This window comes from Panulirus ornatus, chromosome 5 (genome assembly GCF_036320965.1).
Source record: "Panulirus ornatus isolate Po-2019 chromosome 5, ASM3632096v1, whole genome shotgun sequence".
NCBI classification, from domain to species: Eukaryota; Metazoa; Arthropoda; class Malacostraca; order Decapoda; family Palinuridae; genus Panulirus; species Panulirus ornatus.
Genome location: NC_092228.1, coordinates 15,080,945 through 15,103,937, shown reverse-complemented (window position 1 = coordinate 15,103,937; position 22,993 = coordinate 15,080,945). Strand labels below are relative to the sequence as shown.

The window sequence follows — 22,993 nt, the reverse complement described above, 5'->3', positions numbered from 1 at the left end:
TGATTCATCTGCGAAGGTATGCATGTAACGCCCCTCAGAAACTTAACACCTTGGTCAGGGTTTACCTATAGTGGAAGTAGAAAGTTTCTCTGTTATGAATTCGTAAATCATTGTACTAACGAGAATGAGTCCACAGACACTGTCAGACGCAAATGACATGATGTACCACATTATTGCACGTATAATATAGCCGTAGAGAGAGAGAGAGAGAGAGAGAGAGAGAGAGAGAGAGAGAGAGAGAGAGAGAGAGAGAGAGAGAGAGAGACCTTCGAGTTGAATTATATGAGACGCTATTAGAAAAAAACATGGGAGAACCGTCATCGCTGAGTCTGTGGGCACATTTTTGTGAGCATGATAACTCAGGGACAATGGGTGATAAAACCATACACCATAGATATCTATCCAGCAGGTATGACGAATTGATAATTTTCTGGTCAACGTAATTGCATACATTTCCATAATGATCAGTACATAGTGATACTTTTGCATGTAATACAGAAGTGTCAAGTGATGGGAAATTTGTATTTATATTTGTAGCACGTATCATGACAAATCTTTGAAAATCTATCCTTTTTACTTGTTGCAGGACACCAGAAAGCCCAAGAGCCTCTTCTCAGTTAATTCAATATAAAAGAGGGATTTTACTTTATCACAGATATATAAAAGACTGAGTGGCGCTTATTTGGCAGCAGATATGGGCAGAGGTGATAAACTCCTTAGTCACAACTACAATCTCTCTATCTTGATCGCTGAATTCATGGCAGATGATAAATACAAAAATAGATTGTCTGCAGTTCTCACACAGAGGTGCTAGGGTAAAGGTCAGTTTACAAAGACTAAATTCTGAGGATCCAGCAAGTACCATCTTGTACAACACACCGTGATGAGTTTGGGGTGTTGTCCTTTAAACTATGGATGGCATCCTAAAGTCGTCGCGTAACATTCCAAGTATTTCTAACGAAGTCAATGCGCAAGATTCAAAGTTAAAAAGACGCAAAATTGTTACAAGTAACTCCATTCCCATTAGATGTGTTATTGTTGCGGAAATGGGGGTATATTTCCTATTCCAATAAACCTATTTCTTCACATGGCACAGACACGCTTGTTCTAAGGCCATGTGAACAAGTAACCTAGCATATTGGAACTGAAAGGAATCTCTTGCCTTCTCGTTTCAATTTTGACCAAAATATTGTATGTTCTTCCAGAAGCAAATAGTTCTTTTATACATAGGCCGTGTAGCAACTTTTCTGCCTCCACTTGTAAGTCTTTCTGGGCATTAGTCATACTGCCTTTTCTAATGATAAAGCCAATATTTCTTTTTTCTCCTTTAATATCATCTTGGATGACTCGTAACATTCCCTCAACCCCAATGCACATTTAATATAATGCTCTTTCTTACAATTTCCTTTGGAGATACGCAAGTCATATGGACAGAACAACATTCCTCCTCTTATACCTCAGAACTTACACCTATCTGCTCCTCGGTGGCAAGTTTTCATATGTCTGGTGCTTCGGAAATGCCATTCCACTCCCAGGTTTTCATGGACTGGTAATGACAATTCGAACTCAACCCCCCTCCAACTTTCCCCAGAACGACGAGCCCTCCTGGAACTGCTTGATGTCATGTCTAAATATAGCCGAGCGTCATGCACGGACCAGGAGAGTAAGATAAGCAGCAGCGAGAGTATCGCCGAGTCCAGTGTGCCGGAAGTTGCTGACGGACGGGAGGGACGTTGGTCCGGCATCCACCATGTTCGCCGGTGCATCTCTTTTGTGTGTGTGTGTGTTGGCTTAACTGTTTGTGTATAAAGGGACTGGAGTTAGACAGGAGACCCATATCTCTAACATTACAACGTCCACATAAGTAGGCTTATGCTGTCCACATCTAATAATTATTGATGGAAACACCACTACGTCTTTCATGTGAAAGCAAAAGACGTGTGGGTTAAGGCTTCCTTACCCTGGCTGGATGTTGTTGAGGAAGATGTGAGCGATGTGAGGAGAGACTAGAGGTGGGCTGGGGGGAGGGAGTGGGCGATGGGTGCAGCACCAGCAACGCCGGTTGGGTGGAATGCTGTATTTTTCTCCAAGGATGAAGAAAAACATTGTATGCTATCTTAGAAAACTTGGATTTTCCCAATTATCAGCAAGTATGTGCATTGTTAGGTCCTCATTGTAGGTTAAGTTATATGAACTATTAATATTTTAGGTAGTTCACAAGTGTACATGATGTCTGTTCATACTAGTCAGTATAACCAGGCAGGACGTAGACGGAGTCTGACGGACATGGTTCATGGTGAGTGAATAATTGGATTACGTGGGCGGCTGGCCACAGGCAGTCAGGTGGTGTCACCACGCCAGTAGCCACTGTAAGGTGTCAGTCTCTTATCAAATGTTATCAGACTTAGCTGTTTTAACGAGATCAATTAATAAAGTTGCCGGTCGCTTTAGCTCTCAAAGCAAAAAACAAGTAACAGCAAATTTGATGAGTGAAAGGTCACGGTGTTGCTCGAATACAATAGACACTAAACAGAGAGGATTTGAGATGCCATACTATTTGTGTGGGTGTATGCTATAGCATTCATCTTATAAAGCGGGTCAGAGGCAGTGCTCACGCGTTGTATAACTAGTTGTATAACGAGAAACAGGAAATGGTTCAGTACACGCACTACCTGTGTTGTAAAATGGATCTATTCAACTACTGATTTCTCCTCAAAGTTAGAATTTAAACGAAGGTGAATACAAGGTTCAGAGCTTTAGTACGATAATCCATGTAGCCTGACTGGTGAAAGTTCACGTTATAACCCAACGATGACTGGTTTGAGATTTTGGAGAGAATTACGGACGATTCTTTAACATCTTTGCAATCAGGAAGAAGGTTATATCAGATTTCCATGAACCCTCCGGAAAAAAAATGGATGATCAGTAGATTCAACCCTTCCACCATCGTTAGATTGCTAAATTTAGGTGGATTATGTTAGGTTTGCACCTCGACCTGCTGTAAATCTAACTCAGATAAGCGTTGGGGACGAATCAAGTGACACATTAATGAAATCAGAATTACATCAAATATGTTGACCAATGCCACATTAACTTTGGCCTATGTTGAGGTACACCAAGAGATCAATGGAGTAACATTGATGAACAGTGACGGTGATCCAAGAATTATATACTTCGGTTGGTATCAGGGTGTTGCCTGGTTAGCTTATTCATAACCTTTCGATGGTTAGTTTATGCAAATGATATGGAAATACAGTAAGACACGTAGGGAAATGAATTCTTCATAAAACAAGGATAAATGGATTTTGGGCATTAAACAACAGTACGCTGAGGGAGGCAAGTATTAAGCGAGCCAGAACGCCTGTAAGGTAAATGTAACCATACTAGTTTACACTTCCACAGAATGAGTTAAGAAAATCTGGGAAATAGACAAATTAAGAATATTGGCAGTACTGACCAGAAATGTTGTAAAGTCAAGAGGGAGAGCGGACACCGTTATATCCGGTAGAGATTGTGATGGATCATGGAACCAAGAAATGCCAGTGGAATGTGAGATTAGGTCAGGACCTGTAGGTCAGAGTGCAGCTGCCTGCTTTCACTGTGTCGATTTACCGTCATTGCATATGAAAGAAAATGTAGTTTTTAATATTTTTTTTTACTCAATCACTGTCAAAGTGACTATGTATGAAATTTTAGATATTGATTTTTTTTTATTAGAAGGACGGGTTTCTAGGAATTGTATATTCTTGGGAGGATTGTTTGAGGGTTTAAGAAGTATGGCGAGGAAGAGAAAAAAATAAAAGGAATGGAGGGTAAAAGATTCTAGGGCTTAATTCAATAACTTTTTCCTATCTTGATTTTCTTCAAGTGTCAGGATATATATAACTGTCGCATGTAAACCCAATCATCTGGTTATCATGTTCATGGCAAAACAAAAGTATGCCAGCAGTGTTCATTCTTGTCATAGTACCTCCAAAATCTTACATAGGTATAATCAAGTAATTCTTTAATTAATCTGAACTCCATGCGTGTACGGTTGCTTCAAACATCTTAACTTCATTCATTGCTACTCCTACCGTAACTTCGTCACATTTGTCCACGTGTATTGGAATTCTAGGACAGATGCTTGGGTTCTTTCATGCATAGAGATTCATGCTAAAGGTCTATGACGAAATCATCCGCTTGACTTTAGTAAATGAGATGACAGCACATGTTAATAAATGGAAAGCCAGATAACAACAGGTGTGAAGGTCTATAGCGGGGTGTGAAAGGGCAGTACATGGGAAAACCCGATAAGAACTGATGGTGAATGAAAAGGCTATCTGCTAGAGGACAGTACAAGCGAAAGCCAGAAAACGAGAAATCTTATGGTTCTATAACGAGGTTATCAGCTAGATGACAGTAGTTGAGATAACATTATAACAGAGGATCTGAAGGTGTATGAAGAGGTTATATGTTGAGGACAGTAACTCTATCCTGAATTCCTAGTCTAGATATGAAACAGTAACTTGATAGCACAGGGGCAACAATGGCTATTAAGGAATTTAGGGCACTGGGACCAAAGCATTTTTGGCTAGTTTGTATCATCACTTCTTTTAATTCATACCATTAATTCTGGTCAGTGTAGCTCATTTCACGTTTCTTCATTTTTTTTTATTTCTGATACCTCTATTCAATATGAAGGAATTATGTTCAAAATAATTGTGGTCTGCAATTAGGGAAAAATATGATAAATCTAGTATTCCTTCCTGAGGACCAGAATTAGGTTTGCTGCTCTTTTTTGTGTTTGTTTCAGTTTATTTTATTCTTCAGTCAATATGGTTCGGTGACCAGAATGGAACAGCACATTTTGTGGTCTGACTGGGTCAGTGATGTCCTAGGTGGCGCAGGTGGTTTCTCCTGTGTGGCAATGGGGGATGTTGTGGGGAAAGCTGGGAAGTGTTCTGCATTCCGTGTTAAGGCCAAATACTGTCTCATTTCTTAATCTGCAAAAGTAGAGATGGTGGTGTTGGAAATGATATTCCTGGGGACAAGTCCGAAGAGGGAGGTTTAGAGTGTGAAACTGAGGAATCTGCTGCCCTGGGGGCCTAATAATCTTTTGGGAACCCAAGCCTGGGCCTTCTCCCTTATCAATCCCACTTCATCATGTTCTAAAAGTAAAACGAAAACCCTATTTAAGCTGTCAATGTTACATAACACAAGACATGGATTTTGCTTCGTTAATGAGCTTGTTGCTGTCCTAATTTAGTATTAAAAAAAGAAAGGGGGAGGGTAGTCCACATGTAGGAGAGGCAGAAAGAAATGATAGCTACCTGAGTCAGGAGAGTGTAATCTGACAGATGTTGGCTCACTTCACTAAACAGGTGGGTAGGACTGTTAACATATTTCCATGGTCGTTGGCTACCTCATAACTACTTCCTAATAATAATATCAGTTATGTCATATTCATATATTCAAGAGTAAGAGACCCAGCTATAATCTAAACATTAGCTGGGGAACTTTGCATGTTCTCTTTGCCCTTGGAAGTTTGCAATGAAGGAAATTCAGTTTGTGCCAAAGGAGTGACACTTGCTTCAGCACATATACATAAAGGAAGATAGGCATTGTGGAGTAATGTGAAATTAACAAATAAGAAACATAAAAGATGTGGAAATGAATATCCTCAAATCTCTGAGGGATATTGTGAAGTATAAAAATGCAAAGAACTAACTCTGGGAGAAGAGAAGAGATGTATCCTTACTGAATTCAATAAGTTGCTGAAACTCTAAAAGTAGTTACCTTAGTGTCAGTTTATTTCTGTAAATTTGTACAAAAATTTCTTGAATTATGAACCTTTTATAAATTCTACATATAATCAGTAAGGATTTCATCACCCTGATATCAACCAAAAATTTCTGGTCATGTCCTTAATCACACAATTCCTCAGCTAAGGAACTGCAGGACATCCTACATCAAACACCGGTACAATTCCCCACAAATTTGTTTAATGAGCTTTGTCAATCAAGTATGGTATTCATATAGAAAGTATTTGAGTATACTAATCTAATAAACTGATATTTCTGTGCAATTTTCTAAAGTGTGTAAATTTAAAGATCAATGACAATACACAAATGCCTTTAACCTAATCAAGAAGGAAAAAACTGAAAAATATCAAAATTACAATCAAATTCATAAATTCATGGTATACTCATTTCTCAGTCTGAACCTGATGAAACGACAATACCCATGAACTTTTATCAGGAATGAACAAAAAATACAAGCTGTACTACTTAAAATACAAATAAATATCAGTGCAAAAACCTAACAATTTATTAGTTTCTTAAACATTTAATTCCATCTAGTATTCATCATTTTCTTCAGCACTTTCAATTTCAGCAGAGTCCAAGCCAACTTCTTCATAATCCTTTTCAAGGGCTGCCAGATCTTCACGTGCTTCTGTAAACTCACCCTCTTCCATACCTTCACCTACAAACCAGTGGACAAAGGCACGCTTGACATACATCAAGTCAAACTTGTGGTCAAGGCGAGCCCAAGCCTCAGCAATGGCAGTAGTATTGGACAACATGCACACGGCACGTGACACCTTAGCCAGGTCTCCCCCGGGCACAGAAGTAGGTGGCTGATAGTTGATACCAACCTTGAAACCTGTAGGACACCAATCAACAAACTGAATGGTGCGCTTTGTTTTTATGGAAGAAATAGTAGAAGTCACATCTTTTGGCACAACATCACCTCTGTATAAAAGGCAACATGCCATGTACTTCCCATGTCGAGGATCACACTTAACCATCTGATTGACTGGGTCAAAGCATTCAGCGGTAATTTCTGGAACAGAGAGCTGTTCATGGTATGCCTTCTCAGCAGAAATAATGGGAGCATATGTTGTCAGGGGAAAGTGAATCCTTGGATATGGGACCAAATTGGTTTGGAATTCAGCCAAGTCTACATTTAATGCACCCTCGAATCTCAATGATGCTGTAACTGAAGACACTACTTGACCAATCAGGCGATTGAGATTTGAGTACGATGGATGTCCAATATCTAAGTTCTTCTGGCAAATGTCAAATATAGCTTCATTATCAACCATGAAACAGCAGTCAGAATGTTCAAGGGTGGTGTGAGTGGTCAGAATGGAATTGTATGGCTCAACAACTGAAGTTGCACACTGAAAAATGAAAAAGAAAATACAGTTAGATGTTTTCCATTAAAATGAATATCACAGACTAAGCAGCAACAAGCATAAACATTAATTCTATCAAATTATTTCTGACTGCTGGAGTTACCACATAATTCTCTAACATTTACAGGATATGCTACCCTAATGAACACATCATCACTTTCAGTCCATTCAACATATACTTTATCTCTCTTAATACTATACCAATATGTCTTGTATATATATAAAGTACATAACTTTGTAAATCTTCTCCAACCCATACCCTTTCCAGTGACATGTAAGCATTTCATCTTTTGAAAAAAATGTTTTTTTGTACTTTGCAAAGGGCTGTCCATAACTCATAAAGTTCATGTAAATAAGGAAAACCCTGTTAAGGGATCTTGAAAAATAACTCATTTACATTTATGGTTGTTTATGGATGGGGTTGTTAGGGAGGTAAATGCAAGAGTTTTGGAAAGAGGGGCAAGTATGAAGTCTGTTGGGGATGAGAGAGCTTGGGAAGTGAGTCAGTTGTTGTTCGCTGATGATACAGCGCTGGTGGCTGATTCATGTGAGAAACTGCAGAAGCTGGTGACTGAGTTTGGAAAAGTGTGTGGAAGAAGAAAGTTAAGGGTAAATGTGAATAAGAGCAAGGTTATTAGGTACAGTAGGGTTGAGGGTCAAGTCAATTGGGAGGTGAGTTTGAATGGAGAAAAACTGGAGGAAGTGAAGTGTTTTAGATATCTGGGAGTGGATCTGGCAGCGGATGGAACCATGGAAGCGGAAGTGGATCATAGGGTGGGGGAGGGGGCGAAAATCCTGGGGGCCTTGAAAAATGTGTGGAAGTCGAGAACATTATCTCGGAAAGCAAAAATGGGTATGTTTGAAGGAATAGTGGTTCCAACAATGTTGTATGGTTGCGAGGCGTGGGCTATGGATAGAGTTGTGCGCAGGAGGATGGATGTGCTGGAAATGAGATGTTTGAGGACAATGTGTGGTGTGAGGTGGTTTGATCGAGTGAGTAACGTAAGGGTAAGAGAGATGTGTGGAAATAAAAAGAGCGTGGTTGAGAGAGCAGAAGAGGGTGTTTTGAAGTGGTTTGGGCACATGGAGAGGATGAGTGAGGAAAGATTGACCAAGAGGATATATGTGTCGGAGGTGGAGGGAACAAGGAGAAGAGGGAGACCAAATTGGAGGTGGAAAGATGGAGTGAAAAAGATTTTGTGTGATCGGGGCCTGAACATGCAGGAGGGTGAAAGGAGGGCAAGGAATAGAGTGAATTGGAGCGATGTGGTATACCGGGGTTGACGTGCTGTCAGTGGATTGAAGCAAGGCATGTGAAGCGTCTGGGGTAAACCATGGAAAGCTGTGTAGGTATGTATATTTGTGTGTGTGGACGTATGTATATACATGTGTATGGGGGGGGTTGGGCCATTTCTTTCGTCTGTTTCCTTGCGCTACCTCGCAAACGCGGGAGACAGCGACAAAGTATAAAAAAAAAAAAAAAAAAAAAAAAAAAAAAAAAAACATTTATGGAACTTCTAGACATTTTTGCTCCAATTTTCCTTCGATTCTGGGCCCTTTCCATCAAATTTCATTCTAACAATGTCCATCTCAAATTTCTCTGAAATTTCAATTTCCTTATTTTCATGAGTTATTCTCTATCAACAGAAATCACATAGATTTTGTGTACACTATCTGGTTTGCAACCTGGTGAATCAATTCACACAGAATTATACTTTTTAACATTAGAACAATACTGAAAAAAGTCATCTTAATCATGATCAAAACTGGACATGTATTTGCAAAGTTATCATGTGAACCTTATTATATAATTCATAGCAATGTGGGAGGTAAGTTGCTAGAAGCAGTGAAAAGTTTTTACCAAGGATGTAAGGCATGTGTATGAGTAGGAAGAGAGGAAAGTGATTGGTTCCCAGTGAATGTCGGTTTGTGGCAAGGGTGCGTGATGTCTCCATGGTTGTTTAATTTGTTTATGGATTGGGTTGTTAGGGAGGTGAATGCAAGAGTTTTGGAGAGAGGGGCACTTAAGTATGCAGTCTGTAGTGGATGAGAGGGCTTGGGAAGTGAGTCAGTTGTTGTTTGCTGTGATACAGTGCTGGTGGCTCATTCGGGTGAGAAACTGCAGAAGCTGGTGATGGAGTTTGGTAAAGTGTGTGAAAGAAGAAAGCTAAGAGTAAACGTGAATAAGAACAAGGTTATTAGGTTCAACAGGACTAAGGGACAAGTCAACTGGAAAGTAAGTTTGAATGGAGAAAAACTGGAGGAAGTGAAGTGTCTTAGATATCTGTGAGTGGATTTAGCTGCAGATTGAACCATGGAAGCACAAGTAAGTCACAGGTTGGGGGAGGAGGCGAAGGTTCTGGGAGTGTTGAAGAATGTGTGGAAGGCGAGAACGTAATCTCAGAGAGCAAAAATGGGTGTGTTTGAAGGAATAGGGGTCCTAACAATGTTATATACTTGCGAGGCATGGGATATAGATATGGTTGTGCAGAGGAGGGTGGATGTGTTGGAAATGAAATGTCTTAGGGCAATATGTGGTGTGTGTAGGTTTGATCGAGTACGTAATGAAAGGGTAAGAGATGTGTGGAAACAAAAAGTGTGGTTGAGAGAGCAGAGGAGGGTGTGTTAAAATGATTGATCGCATGGAGAGAATAAGTGAGGGAAGATTGACAAAGAATATATATGTGTCAGAGATGGAGGGAACGAGGAGAAGTGGGAGACCAAACTGGAGGTGGAAGGATGGAGTGAAAAAGATTTTGAGCGATTGGGGCCTGAAGATACAGGGGGATGCTATTTCATGTGTGGTGGGGTGGTGATGGGAATGAATGAAGGCAGCAATTATGATTATGTACATGTGTACATGTGTATGTGTCTATGTATGTATATGTATGAATACGTTGAAATGTATAGGTATGTATATGTGCGTGTGTGGGTGTTTATGTATGTACATGTGTATGTGGGTGGGTGGGGCCATTTTTTTTTTGTCTGTTTCCTTGTGCTACCTCGCTAATGCGGGAGATGGTGATTAAGTATAATAAATAAATATAGCTCTGGACATGGATTGAGCATTGTGAAAATGATTAAACATCAAACTATCAACCAGTCAGAGGCATCAACCTCATTAATACTCGCTGTGCCTCTACCTTCAAGCCCAGGCTGAGCATTGAAAAAAGGGATAATCATGGTAGATATAAAAAATAGAACTAATTTTGGAAAATTATCAAGTACACTTAAATATCTCCATTCTGGTATTTCAAACTTTGGCAACTTCCATACTTTAGCAATTACTAAGGTAATGATGCTCTATGAAATGATTTCCATATTCACAGAATCTGAGCACATATGATTTATTACGAGTTAATAAACTGCATGAAGTGGCCCTGTATGAATTGTTTAAGAAGGCATCAAAACTTTGTACATGCTTAGGTATGGCAGGTTTAACCCCTTCACCTAGCTCCTCCCCTGGTGTTCCTGTGCCTGAAATGGGTTTCCTTGATCTAAGTACAACCAAACATGCCCCTACAATGGATGAAATGCAAGTCCTACCTCCTGCCCCTTCTGAGGCATCAAACTCACTGCACCAAGATAACAATACTGTCTATTGCTTTCAACCTTAACTGGACCACATACCGTTCCCAGCCTTTCAGATTCTGTGAACTGTGATCACGTATTGCTTCTGCAGACTACAATGAACATTTTGAATATGGAATTTGGGAAGAATTTCTTTAACTACAGTAAATAACTACATTTGTAATCTTGAAAAATGTATATACAGGTGCCTATTTGAAAATCTGAGGCATTCCTGAATTACAAGATTTCCATTCTTTTTTAATTCAGTACCCTCTCTCAAAACATGGAATAATCAAACACCAATTTCATGAAATCTTTGGTATTCTGAATCATACAACTTTCTCTCAGTAATCTATGATGGCATAATCAAAAAGATGGGTTTCCATGAATGTAAAATTCTCTCCCGCATTGCACTAATAGGTAAAAATAAACAAGTGCTGTACATAGACACACAAAAGCAGACAAAAATATAATGGATAAACAAACAAGGAAACAGGCTGACAAACAAATAACGATCAGATGAATATCATCAAAATAACATTCCCCTGCTTAATCACACCCAGTCTCTAACATTTATATATGTCCAATTAAACTTACTTCTGACATTTACCCACCGAATTGATTAATGAAGTAAACCACAAACCTAACATCTATTTGAAAATATATTGTATCTTTGTGCATGCAGAGGAACACATTAACATAGCTACTTGAGACAGAGATAGAGAGAGCAGCCTGAGCGATATCATGGATGCATATCACTTGATATAAATGGAAAACAGGTGGAATTGATGATATGTCCACAATTTTCAGTGATATAGTCAAAAAAGTTAATAAAAATGTAATACAAGATAGGCATAGTCATATCACAAGGAACTAAATATGTCAAGTGACACTAAGGCTGAGAAACACTTATTTTTGATACACTGAATACATGACAGGTACATGCTGAAGGAAACATTACTAAGGCAGTACTTACTGATTATAATAAGCAAATGAAAATACAAGAGAAATGGTTTCTGTTTACATTAGTTGCTGATTAAATCTGGCCTCCTGCCATGATGATGCAGTTAAACTTTCCAAGATAACTTACAGAAGACTGAGATGTATGAATTATTTCCAGCTATGTTATTTGGTAGCTAGTGACATCTATGGATAAGATCACACATCAGTTAGGAATTTAAGTCGAGAGGTCCACGCCTGTTTTTTCTTTTTTTCCCCCAACTTCATTCTATTCTAACGGCAAAGTAGAAATGCTTGTCCTCACTTTATCAGTGTTATATTTACAATGGTGCATTTTGCTTGTTTATGAAGTTACTACTGTCCTAATTTAGGATCTTTTTTGTAAGTACTTAAGAAAATCAGAAAAGAACATTATTAGATTTTCCCCTTCAAGGTGTGAGGGGCAGCATAGGTGTTAGCCCCAGGCCTATGCTAGCTCTTCAAATACCTGGAAATAAGGCTTAGCACACCAAACTTCAAGTCTGGCTACAGATGTGGCCCAATGCTATGAAAGGACTGAAAGGCGTGAATAGGATAAAGTGAATTGGAATGTGGTGATATACCAGGGTTGATGTGCTGCAAATGGACTGAACCAGGGTATGTGAAACATCCAGGGTAAATCATGGAAAAGTCTTTGGTGCCTGGTTGTGGAAAGGAAGCTGTGCTTTCTGTACATTACACTTGACAGCTAGAGAATGAATAAGAGTATATGTGGTCTTTCTTTGTCTGTTCCTGATGCTACCTTGCTATTGCAGGAAACGGCAATCAAGCATGGAAAAAAAGTAAAACACACACAGATGGATGGATGGATGGATCAATAAGCCTTCCACTCTATCCCCAAACTGTGTTCCAGGAGGCTTAATAAGATGATAACAGCCATTCTTTAAGAAGTAAGAAGCATAGTATGGATGTGGTGAGACTGTGTGAATGGTAAATGTTACATACTTTTAATTTACCAAAAAATCAGAATCTTGAAAAATAATGAGACAGAAAATTATTCTCTGCTCTTAATAGGTCCTTAAAATGGAAATCTTATTCAAGTCACCTGTTAGAACTACATCACTCATACAAATCACTGCCAAAGTGCTTTCACTTCATATATGAAATAAACTACACATTGTAATTTGCATACGGACTATTTGTTACAAGCACATATTTCATAAACATTCCCATCTAGTTTAGAAAAGTATAACATGAAAATGTAGTCCCTTTATGCTTCTTTGTCTTTTTTCAGTAGTGCAGTTCCTGAAACTACTCAAATATTTCAGTTCAGCATGACTGAACCATGAAATACTGCCAAGTAAATTGGGTGCAGCAATTTATAAACCAAGGTTTTTAAAAATTCAGCAGTAGCAGCAGACAGTAAAACTATTATGCTATGTTAAAAACTCACCCGAGGGGCAGGGTAGACTGCAATTTCCAGTTTGCTCTTTTTACCATATTCAACTGACAAACGTTCCATCAAGAGGGAGGCAAAACCAGATCCAGTGCCGCCACCAAAGGAGCGGAAAATCAGGAAACCCTGAAATTTTAGTTCAGATTAATGTCAGTTTAACAGCTTACTTCATGACATAGAAGTAGCAATGATAAGAAATGAGAAAATATAGGATGACTGATGCACAACCAAGCATAAAACCTTGATGTGAATAACACTCCATTACTTTCTTCTATATGATGAAACAAAATATATCTACCCAATAAAAGTAAAAAAAAAATATTTAAACATTCGTTTATTATATACTTCATGTGCCATTACTAATGTTTTATAAATGATCACCATGTAACATCTCATCTGTTGTATATTCACTGCAGTATTGTATATTCAAGAAGTAAAATTCACCACAGTATCTTTAATCTGAAATAATTCCTTTTGGTTATTGTGATGAGACTAACTTATGACAGCACTACCACAAGAAAGAAGGATTCTCTTTACTCCAAAGGAGTATTCAAGACCACATATTCTAAAACTTCTCAATACGCTCCACAGTACTGTACAACAAAAAGAATTCTAGACCTGATATTAATTTCTCTTACTTCTGTTTTACACCTTTCGGCAATTCTATGCTCCTACTTTCCAACTTTTTTGTGTTTCTTTAAACACTTTTAATATTTCTAACTATTATATGGCCAGAAGTGACACAAACATAAGTTTGGTCACTGTAACTGTGGAGCACAAAGAGCTAATAGGGAAGGTAGAGAGAAGGCAACAGAGATGGCACCAGAATTAAGAGACGAGTTACTGGAAAAGGCTAAATGGTGACATAATCACAATATTCAAGCGTTTAAAACAGACTGATGACACAGACAGCGCACAGTTCTTTAAGATAAGTAGAAACAGAGCAACCAGAGGACATCAACATGAAATTAAGCAAGATCCTTGCCATATGCTAATATATCAATACCTTGAAAAAGAATGAAAATACTAACAGGACAACAGGATTTGAAATATTTACATATGCTATTCCTTAAACAAACCAACCACACTTTATGTAAGGTATCAGTATGTAATGAAGCAATCAAAGTTACCTCAGAGACATAGAAACTTTGATAGATGGAAATACACACATGGAAAGACTCCTAAATCGGAGGGATCCTTTCTAGCAATCATAATGCTTCTTGTTGATCTCAACCATGTTACATTTGATTCATCACTTTTTTCAACCTAGTTTTATTAATGATTGTCTTTCACTCTCACTTTGGTCATCCCATCAATGATTCACTTGTTACTATGCTTGTTTGCTGGTCATTGTCTACAAGCCATTCTAATGTACTTCAAAAGGCCCACAGGGTACACAACTGTCCTCAAGTCTAGGGTATGCTGAATGCGTACTACACAGGATGGATACAGGCAGATATAGATCTCATTTAGTATTAAAGAAGCATTTCCTGTGTAATAAGCTCACTGTGGGGGATTTATCTTGGACTGTTTAGGCACATTCAAGGGTGGAGAGTGTCTACCTATGCAATATCACACTTTTTTCAATTTCATTTGCAGGAAGCAAGTTATGTTAATCTTCAAACAATTAGGCAATATTGTTTAAATTGGATTAGGTTTCATTGCATTTCAACAGTTTTTTTTTTTTTTTTTTTTTTTTTACTAAACTGTTACTTTTTCAAGCTTCCAGGATTTTTAACTACAGAAACTACAACCTAAAGTTTTTTTTAGTAGGGTAGGCTGTTTTGCTCATTTTGCTTTTTTAATGCCATCACTCATTAGCATCACAGAAAACAATGGATGGCTGTGGACCATAATCAGCCCACAAGCCATGACAGAACCTCAACCTATTTTCCTTTAATTTTTTACCTGTTGACAGAATCTTCTCGATGCTTGTTCCTCTCTTATTACTCTTATATGAAAGGCCTTACCTTGGGATCTGAAATACTTTCTGGGAAAGGAGCAGTACATCACTCTAAGCCCTTATTGCACAAGGACTGAAAACCCAGAACATGGTGTTAAGCTCAATCAACAGCAGTATGACTTGTTGACAAGACTTACATCTGTTAAGTTCTTTCCCAAAAATTAATACTAGTAATGATATTATCTGTTTGATATCTGACCTGAAGCCCAGCACACTGTTCAACCAGTTTGCGCAGCCTGTCAAGCACGACATCAACGATTTCCTTGCCAATGGTGTAGTGACCTCGAGCATAGTTGTTGGCAGCATCTTCCTTGCCAGTGATCAATTGCTCAGGATGGAAAAGCTGCCGGTAAATTCCACTGCGAACCTCATCTGCAAAGAATGGGCATGTAAATCTACAGAACTGTTTAAAGGTTTTCAAATTGCAGTAATCACTTCTTCTATATGCCAAAATCAAAGAAGTATGATATAACAAGCTATCTATGTAGGGTAACCAGGTAAAACATTAAAATTTTTGGGAGTGGCCAACATGACATGGGCAAAAGTAAATTCTTTCAAAGTTATCTTGGATAAAAGGTGGAATGAAAAGTTTAAGAAAAAGAAAATATGCATCAAGGACTCTGAACTCACATGTATCTTGACCTGGCTTTTAAAGATGGAAAGATTATAAGAAGAGAGAAAGACAAGAGAAGGAAAAGAATTCCACAGCATCATGAAAAGCTGTGGCTAATCTCCACACACAAACTATGGGAAGCAACAGCCAGTAGCATGCCATGGATCTAGGTACCTGGGGCTGGAGCATGCATGCAGACAGTGCTAAAGGGTAGTAGCCAAAAAAATACACACAGAATGGGGAGAGGAATGAATTATGATGAGGGATGGAAAGGGATGGCTGAGGAGAAGTGACAGTAAGGGAGTTAATAAGGCAAAAAATGTTTCATTCCACTTTGTTTGCAAGAGCCATCCCAAATGTGCAAGACAAATAATTGCAGCACCTATACAGCACCTCCAGTATATTGGGAAGAAATTCTATGATTTTTAATAACAATAGTTTCCATGACAGGGGAAGGATACAGTTATGCCCATGTTAATGTACTGCAGGGTTGAATTGTTATTTTCCAATCTGAAAGTAGGATATAAAAATGAGAGAGAGAGAGAGAGAGAGAGAGAGAGAGAGAGAGAGAGAGAGAGAGAGAGAGAGAGAGAGAGAGAGAGAACTTTTAACATATAAAATCAAAAGTAAAAATATCTTAATATTTCCATAAAAACGATGCTTTTGTATACATTTCTACTCTGTCCTAGGGCAAGCTGGAAATGCAGTGGGCCTGTAGACAGGAAAAAATGACACTAATCCTCCTTTTACTAATGTGAAAAAGGTGGGTGATACCATAGATATTCTGTTCTGGGCTACTGTTGTTTCTAGATGGCCCTTACCAGAAACAGACTTTTAGGTTTCCACAAGTCTACCCATGAAAAAATAAAAGACTGATGAGTAATAAGACATTCCCTAAGTTATCTCGCTTTAAATTCTGGTATGACAAGACTTAACTGATGGTGCTGTCCCCCCATATAATATGACAAGACTACGAACTGGAGTGCTATCCCCAGAAGGAATGATAAGACTACTGACTGTTGGTGCCATCCCCAAATGGTATGACAAAGATTACTGCCAGGTAATGCCAGCCTCGGGTGATATGAAAGACTACACAGACTGGTGGGGCTATCCACAGATGGTATGACAAGATTACTGACTGATGGTGCTAACCTCAGATGCTGCGACAAGAACTCTGATGTTATCACCCCCATATGGAATGGTAAGACCACTGACTGGTGTGCCCTCTTCAGATGGCATGGCAAGGCTACTACTGATTGGTGTGCCCCTTTCAGATAACACGACTGATCTATGGTGTCATCCCTAAACGGTATGATGTGACACCCAAATGGTATGAAGAGGCTAATGACTGATGGTGCTATCCTCAGATGGTACGACGAGACTGCTGATCAATGGTGTCATCTACAGATGGTATGATAGAATTACAGACTGGCGCTGCCATCCTCAGATGGTGTGAAAAGACCAGTAATAAAATGGTTCTGTCCTCAGATGGTATCGATTTAACCAGTGACCAGCAGGCCTTCTGGAACAGACTAACATCTAGGTGCAGAGGACCCAGTGGGAAAGAAAAATAAAAAAAGAAACCCTGCCGCGTTTTAACTAAACGAAACAAGTGGAATTACGTTCTAGATCTCCCTAAACATAAGCAACACAGCAGCAAGTGAAAATCATGTGTAAGTGCTCCCTACATATTCATTTGCTCTCCCTTGTTACAGATTCTTGTATGAATTTACTGCAATTAATAATCTTAAACAAACGAAATCACAGTTTAACTGCACTAACTACTCAGGACTCATGAATGTAAATAAACTATATATGATTGCCTTCAGAGCACTAGTGTACAGGAAACTTACCAGCAAGCGTCCTTATGTGTAGATATGCTGATAAAATAAGTTATGATGCCTACTCTGCGCGTTTTATAATTTCCTAATTGCACCCAACTAGATATAATGTGAGGTTTACCTTTAACTGTTTACAATGAATAAGCCATAATTAACATGCAAGGCCCATTAAATAGAGAAATGGCAAAAACCTGCAAGTCAGCCGTTCTACATAGCAATATCAAAGTTTTCGCAAATATTGCAATATGAACATTTGCCACCTCAAAATTATTTTCTCGAATTTTCTAATATTGTGTTACGCATAAAGACATCTCAACAACATAATGATATGGGGGTAATCATGTCACAAGGCTTTAAAAAAAAAGTTACATTGAGTAAACCTAACACTTAATACTGGAAAAAGAGATCGAATATTACCAACAACGGACGGCTCGAGGTCCACGAAGACTGCTCTTGGAACGTGCTTCCCAGACCCAGTCTCGGTGAAAAAGGTGTTGAAGGAGTCATAACAATCTCCAGCACTCTTCTCGGGAAGCATTTGACCATCTGGCTGGATGCCATGTTCCAAGCAATATAGTTCCCAGCAGGAGTTGCCAATCTGAACGCCGGCCTGGCCCACATGGACGGAAATACACTCACGCTGTGGAGACGACATAAAGATGGCAATAATTCTGATTTCAGTGTGGGTTGCATGTATACTGATGACAATGCTGGTTATCTGGAAAAAAATCACGTTGAATATCTAGTCAATGACAAATTCTGAAACACTCAATATCTGCTGTGGCTATGTGTGTGTGTGTGTGTGCGTGTATATATATATATATATATATATATATATATATATATATATATATATATATATATATATATATATATATTCTTACCACAGGGAAACGAAACACGACAAGCTCCCAAGTGCACTTTCGTGTAACGATCACATCATCAGGAGTAGATACAAGAAATATATGTTTCGGGTATTTATTTCTGTGTACGCACACACTCACACCAGCTTAAGGCAGGGACCCGTTTAAGGACCAGCCTCAAGGGTAGTGTGAAAACCTGTGTTGGATGTAGGTGTAGGCCGACTGCTATTACACAGGAATCGAACCCATGTGGGTCCCATCATGCCGAGTCATGGTCAGGTACGCTAAACACAGAAGCCTAGTTGAATCTTCGCGTTGTGGAAGGGGCTGAGGTTAAACCCCCACTAACGTCTTTGTGGAAAAGGTCTTGAGGTTGTATAAAACTATCTGTTCCATCTCTTGAGTAGTCTTTCTCAAACAACTATTCAGACTTTTGAGTCCTGTCAGCATTAATAATATCGTATCGGTTCCATTCATCCAGTAGCCTTACGGCACAAATTACTTTTATACGTTTTCTAACGTTTCTTCCTGAATTTCACATTATGGCCTCTAGTTGTTCAACCCTTGTATCTCTGGAGGATAGTTTGATCATCAAACTGGTCTAAAATCTTAAAATGGCTATGATCAAGTCTCCTGTTACTCTTCTCGCTTCCACTGCGGACAAATTCATGGCCTTTCATCATTCTATATCAATTCTGGGACTATCTTTTTCACCTTTCTATGTGCGTGTGTTCTTTGTACATAATTTCATCCTAGATTTCTTACACTTCCTAGGCTGATCTGCAATGCTTATTAATAATGACACCAATAAACTTATTTCCGTCATGAGCTAATTAAGCATGACAGCAAAAACACCTGTGCATCACCTTGCGTTATAGAGAGCAATAGCCCGTTCGTAAAAAAAAAAAAAAAAAAAAAAAAAAAAAAAAAAAATGCAGTTGAATACCCCCTAACAAAATGCATAATGTATTCGTCTTTCTATCCCTTCACATATACCTTAATCACCCCCTGCAGTACCTGTTCATTATACTTCTCAGTGAAGGTAATGGACATTTGAGAACAGGGAACTTTAATAGAAAACAGAGGTAGACTGTCGGAACTTGGATCCTCATGGTGACAGGGAATACGGAGACAAGTTCTTGGTGCGTGAACATAAAATTTCCTGCACCAGCAAGTCAGTGAACACACTAGGATAAACAGTGACTGATAAACAATCATTGCTTGATATTTTCATACATACTAGGATAAACAGTGACTGATAAACAATCACTGCTAGATATCTTCATACACACTCGGATGGAAACTGAAACTATCATATATGATAAACCAACTGGAAAAATTGATCGCGTAATTTACTACTGCATTCTTGATTATGTAGCAAACGAAGAGGTTAATGTAAAAGGGCAAAGATAAGACGAGACTTGAAGAGAAGGTAAAATCGTGGAAAGTAAACAAACCTCAATCATTTCTATGGTAACATAAACTGGGAGGTAGAATTCAGCAGCACAGAATTAGGGAATTGTGGTGAAAGGTGCTGTGAAATTTACAATGAAGGAGTAGGGACATGTATATCTCTAGCCTCAAGCACAGAGGAAAGGTTAAGGAAGAGGGAAGAACGGCTTCATCAAAGATGTCAGAATGCATCACATCAGTCGGCCAGCATATGCAACGTACGAAAGGAACGAGTCTAGCTGGGCACTGAAGGAAAAGTAACGGATTTTGAAAAGAATCTGGTGGATAAGGCAGGAGAAAACTTGCCCATACTTTCATCAAGTAAAAATGTGTCAGTAGAAAACAGTAAACGCCTTACCCACCTATAATAAAGGAGAATGGGGAAAGAAGGCTGAGATACAGACCAATCTCCCTGACAAGTGTGGCCTACAAGGCATTAGAAAAAATCTGAAAGTAAACGATGACTTTCGGCAAAGAAAGAATTTCCTATGAGAGAGACAACATGGTTTTAGGGGAAAGGTCTTCTATAACGAATCTCAGATTTCTATGAAACTGTGTGCACTCTTTTGGACAAAAAGGAAAGTCTGGATATATGGTTTTTATCAGAAATGACAGAAATCATTTGACACTGAACCACAAGGGAGTTTAAGATGCTGAAAAAAACAGGCAGAAATAAGAGGAAAACTATCTTAATAGATAAAAGATTATTGACGGAAGAGAACAAAGGATAAATATCGAAAGAACCTTCTTCAACTGGATAGTCACCAGTAGAGAGTTCTATTCTAGGACCGTTACTCTTACCAGAATAGGTTCAGAGATGATGCAAAGGCTATGGACAAATAGAACCTACACAGATACCAAAGTTGGTCTGAAATACGGTTGATAAGATTCAACCAACTGTAAATTAATAAGGATATTCCATGTTTAATTTTACGTGCGTTCGTAACTTTGCCTTTCGTTTCAATTTGAAATGTGTGAGAGTGGTGAGAGCTGCACATTGTTTCTGGGCTGAGTTATTCCGTTATCTATACCAGTATCTGCTGTACTCAGACATTTTATCAAGCCAAGGGCCCCGGGCTCAGACGTAACAATACACTAACAAAATGTGCTGATAAGAGGAGGTCTTATTTTACCTAAACTTGTTTAATCATAAACATGAACAGGTGAGAGAAATACTGCAATATACGCTTGGACTATCATAAAGTATTACAGCAGATGATAATACAGTCAAGTTGAATGTATATCAGCCTTCTTCATTACTTTAAAAGTAGTAGCGCATGCTCTTACATGACTCAACAATCACCTCTTATTCATATTGAATTTATCTGGATTCTCCTCCGTTCTCAGAGATTGTCCCTTATCTTATCATGTTTATTATCTCTCTCTTTGTCTCTTCGAGTTAGACTAATTACAAGTTTTTTTCAGTATTAATTGTGCCCTGTATCCTCCCCAGTACAACTCACTTTGAATATATGATGGAATTTGCAGACATCCAAAGAAATTTGGAGTTAATGCTGATACGTTGCAGAGCTTTTATTACGAAATAAAAATTAACATTTCATTCAGGTTATCGTTATACTGCAAATAATCAAATAAATCTTGAAGGCTATTTTGACTTACGCACATAGACATCTTGAAAAACATCAACTCTCCAGACAACTTACACAAGCCTAATTGATTGGCTGACGGTAGATGTCACACCGACGCTGTATGTATGCCATAGGTAAATACTTAAATAGCAATAACACGTAATCATGCTCGATATATAGCATGGAAAAGCTAGAGAAAAAATCTGTTCATACAGCTTCATCAGAAAAAGGGCAAAAGACGTAACAGGGATCTTTATAAGATAGCTCTCCACATATGTTACACCAAGTTTCTCTTAAAAAAATAAATGAAAAAATAACATTTCAGTTCTTGTGAAAAATCTTTTTTTTCTTCGTATTCTTGCTTCTAAGTCTGCACTCTGGATATCTGTATACACGACTAACTTAAATTCATGACTCTGATTTGCTCCTGACATACATGAATATGCAAGAATACAAGGCGGAAACCTAGTTCTCCAATTGCTGACATCCACATATAAGTATGTACATATAAAACCACAGGAAACAAAGATAGAGACGTAAAGCTTTCGTCTACATTATATATATATATATATATATATATATATATATATATATATATATATATATATATATGGTATGAAATTGGTTTTCAAATTTTCATTATCTTTCTTTTTGACAAGGTATGTATCCAAGTCTTAATGACTACGTGTTAACACCCAAATATATACAACACCATAGACATTTAGCCTTATTAGCGGTCCGGTCTACGTGACAGATAAGCCAATATATGCCACATTAACATTGTTGGCTGAACCATACCTCACCTTGTGCTATTAACCACAAACAGTTTAGAAACAACTATGAAATTTAATGACTTACCATGTCTGATAAAGTTAAAACTGAGAAGGTAGAAAAATCTGAAGAGAATTAAGCGAATTCGTCTTCCAGGAGCAGCCGTGGGTGTCCCCGAAATTGAATGATGATTGAGCAGATCCTCCCGATATATATATGCGGTCAGGCCAATCGACGGGCGTTATCTTAACTTTCCTACTAAGAACGGGGGCTTGTGTTTCATCGTTTCTGAGCTATAGTTCATTCATAATCTACATGTCTATTCTTAAACTTTACGAGTTACTAGATACTTTTGGCCAACGGCTAAAACTACCAAACGATGACAGCTGAAGGTTACACTGAGGCGACTCTACTTCCGTGGGTTGCGTTGGGAGTAACATGTTACCTATTTGTGCTGTACTTTCTTTCATACAATTATTAAACTTCTGCATCCTGTCTGCTTAATGACTATATATATATATATATATATATATATATATATATATATATATATATATATTTTTTTTTTTTTTTCATTCAAACTATTCGCCATTTCCCGCATTAGCGAGGTAGCGTTAAGAACAGAGGACTGGGCCTTTGAGGGAATACCCTCACCTGGCCCAATTCTCTGTTCCTTCTTTTGGAGAAAAAAAAAAAAAAAAAATTGAGAGGGGAGGATTTCCAGCCCCCCGCTCCCTCCCCTTTTAGTCGTCTTCT

At 38.4% G+C, this 22,993-nt stretch overlaps 1 protein-coding gene and 1 long non-coding RNA gene across 4 annotated transcripts; one reads left to right on the top strand and one right to left on the bottom strand.

Annotated features, from left to right (window-relative positions):
- The first annotated feature begins 1,712 nt into the window (after positions 1-1,712).
- On the top strand, positions 1,713-13,907 carry LOC139748599 (uncharacterized). 2 transcript variants are annotated; one of them, XR_011712781.1, is made up of 3 exons: positions 1,713-2,150; positions 12,505-12,639; positions 12,984-13,907. It is a non-coding gene; the product is annotated as an uncharacterized lncRNA (long non-coding RNA). The 2 variants fall into 2 exon arrangements; XR_011712782.1 differs by lacking the exon at positions 1,713-2,150 and adding an exon at positions 2,252-2,296.
- LOC139748596 (tubulin alpha-2 chain) lies at positions 5,771-22,482 on the bottom strand. Of its 2 annotated transcripts, XM_071661708.1 has the most exons (5): positions 22,325-22,482; positions 17,980-18,202; positions 15,308-15,480; positions 13,143-13,271; positions 5,771-7,165 (listed from the first exon to the last, which is right to left on the bottom strand). In XM_071661708.1, exons 1-5 carry the CDS (start codon positions 22,325-22,327, stop codon positions 6,338-6,340), a joined length of 1,356 nt encoding a protein of 451 aa, XP_071517809.1. In that variant the 5' UTR covers positions 22,328-22,482; the 3' UTR covers positions 5,771-6,337. The 2 variants fall into 2 exon arrangements, with proteins under 2 accessions (XP_071517809.1, XP_071517808.1); XM_071661707.1 differs by lacking the exon at positions 22,325-22,482 and having other exon boundaries at positions 17,980-18,232.
- Between the last annotated feature and the right edge of the window lie 511 nt (positions 22,483-22,993).

Bases quoted from the DNA above. Each gene is read 5' to 3' on its own strand.
- LOC139748596 (XM_071661707.1), bottom strand. From the start codon at position 18,217: ATGTCGTCTCCACAGCGTGAGTGTATTTCCGTCCATGTGGGCCAGGCC. The intron at 13,272-15,307 runs GTCAGATATCAA...CTAAAATTTCAG, and splicing joins AACAGTGTGCTGGGCTTCAG to GGTTTCCTGATTTTCCGCTC. The intron at 7,166-13,142 runs GTGAGTTTTTAA...TTCATTTTTCAG, and splicing joins CAGTCTACCCTGCCCCTCGG to TGTGCAACTTCAGTTGTTGA.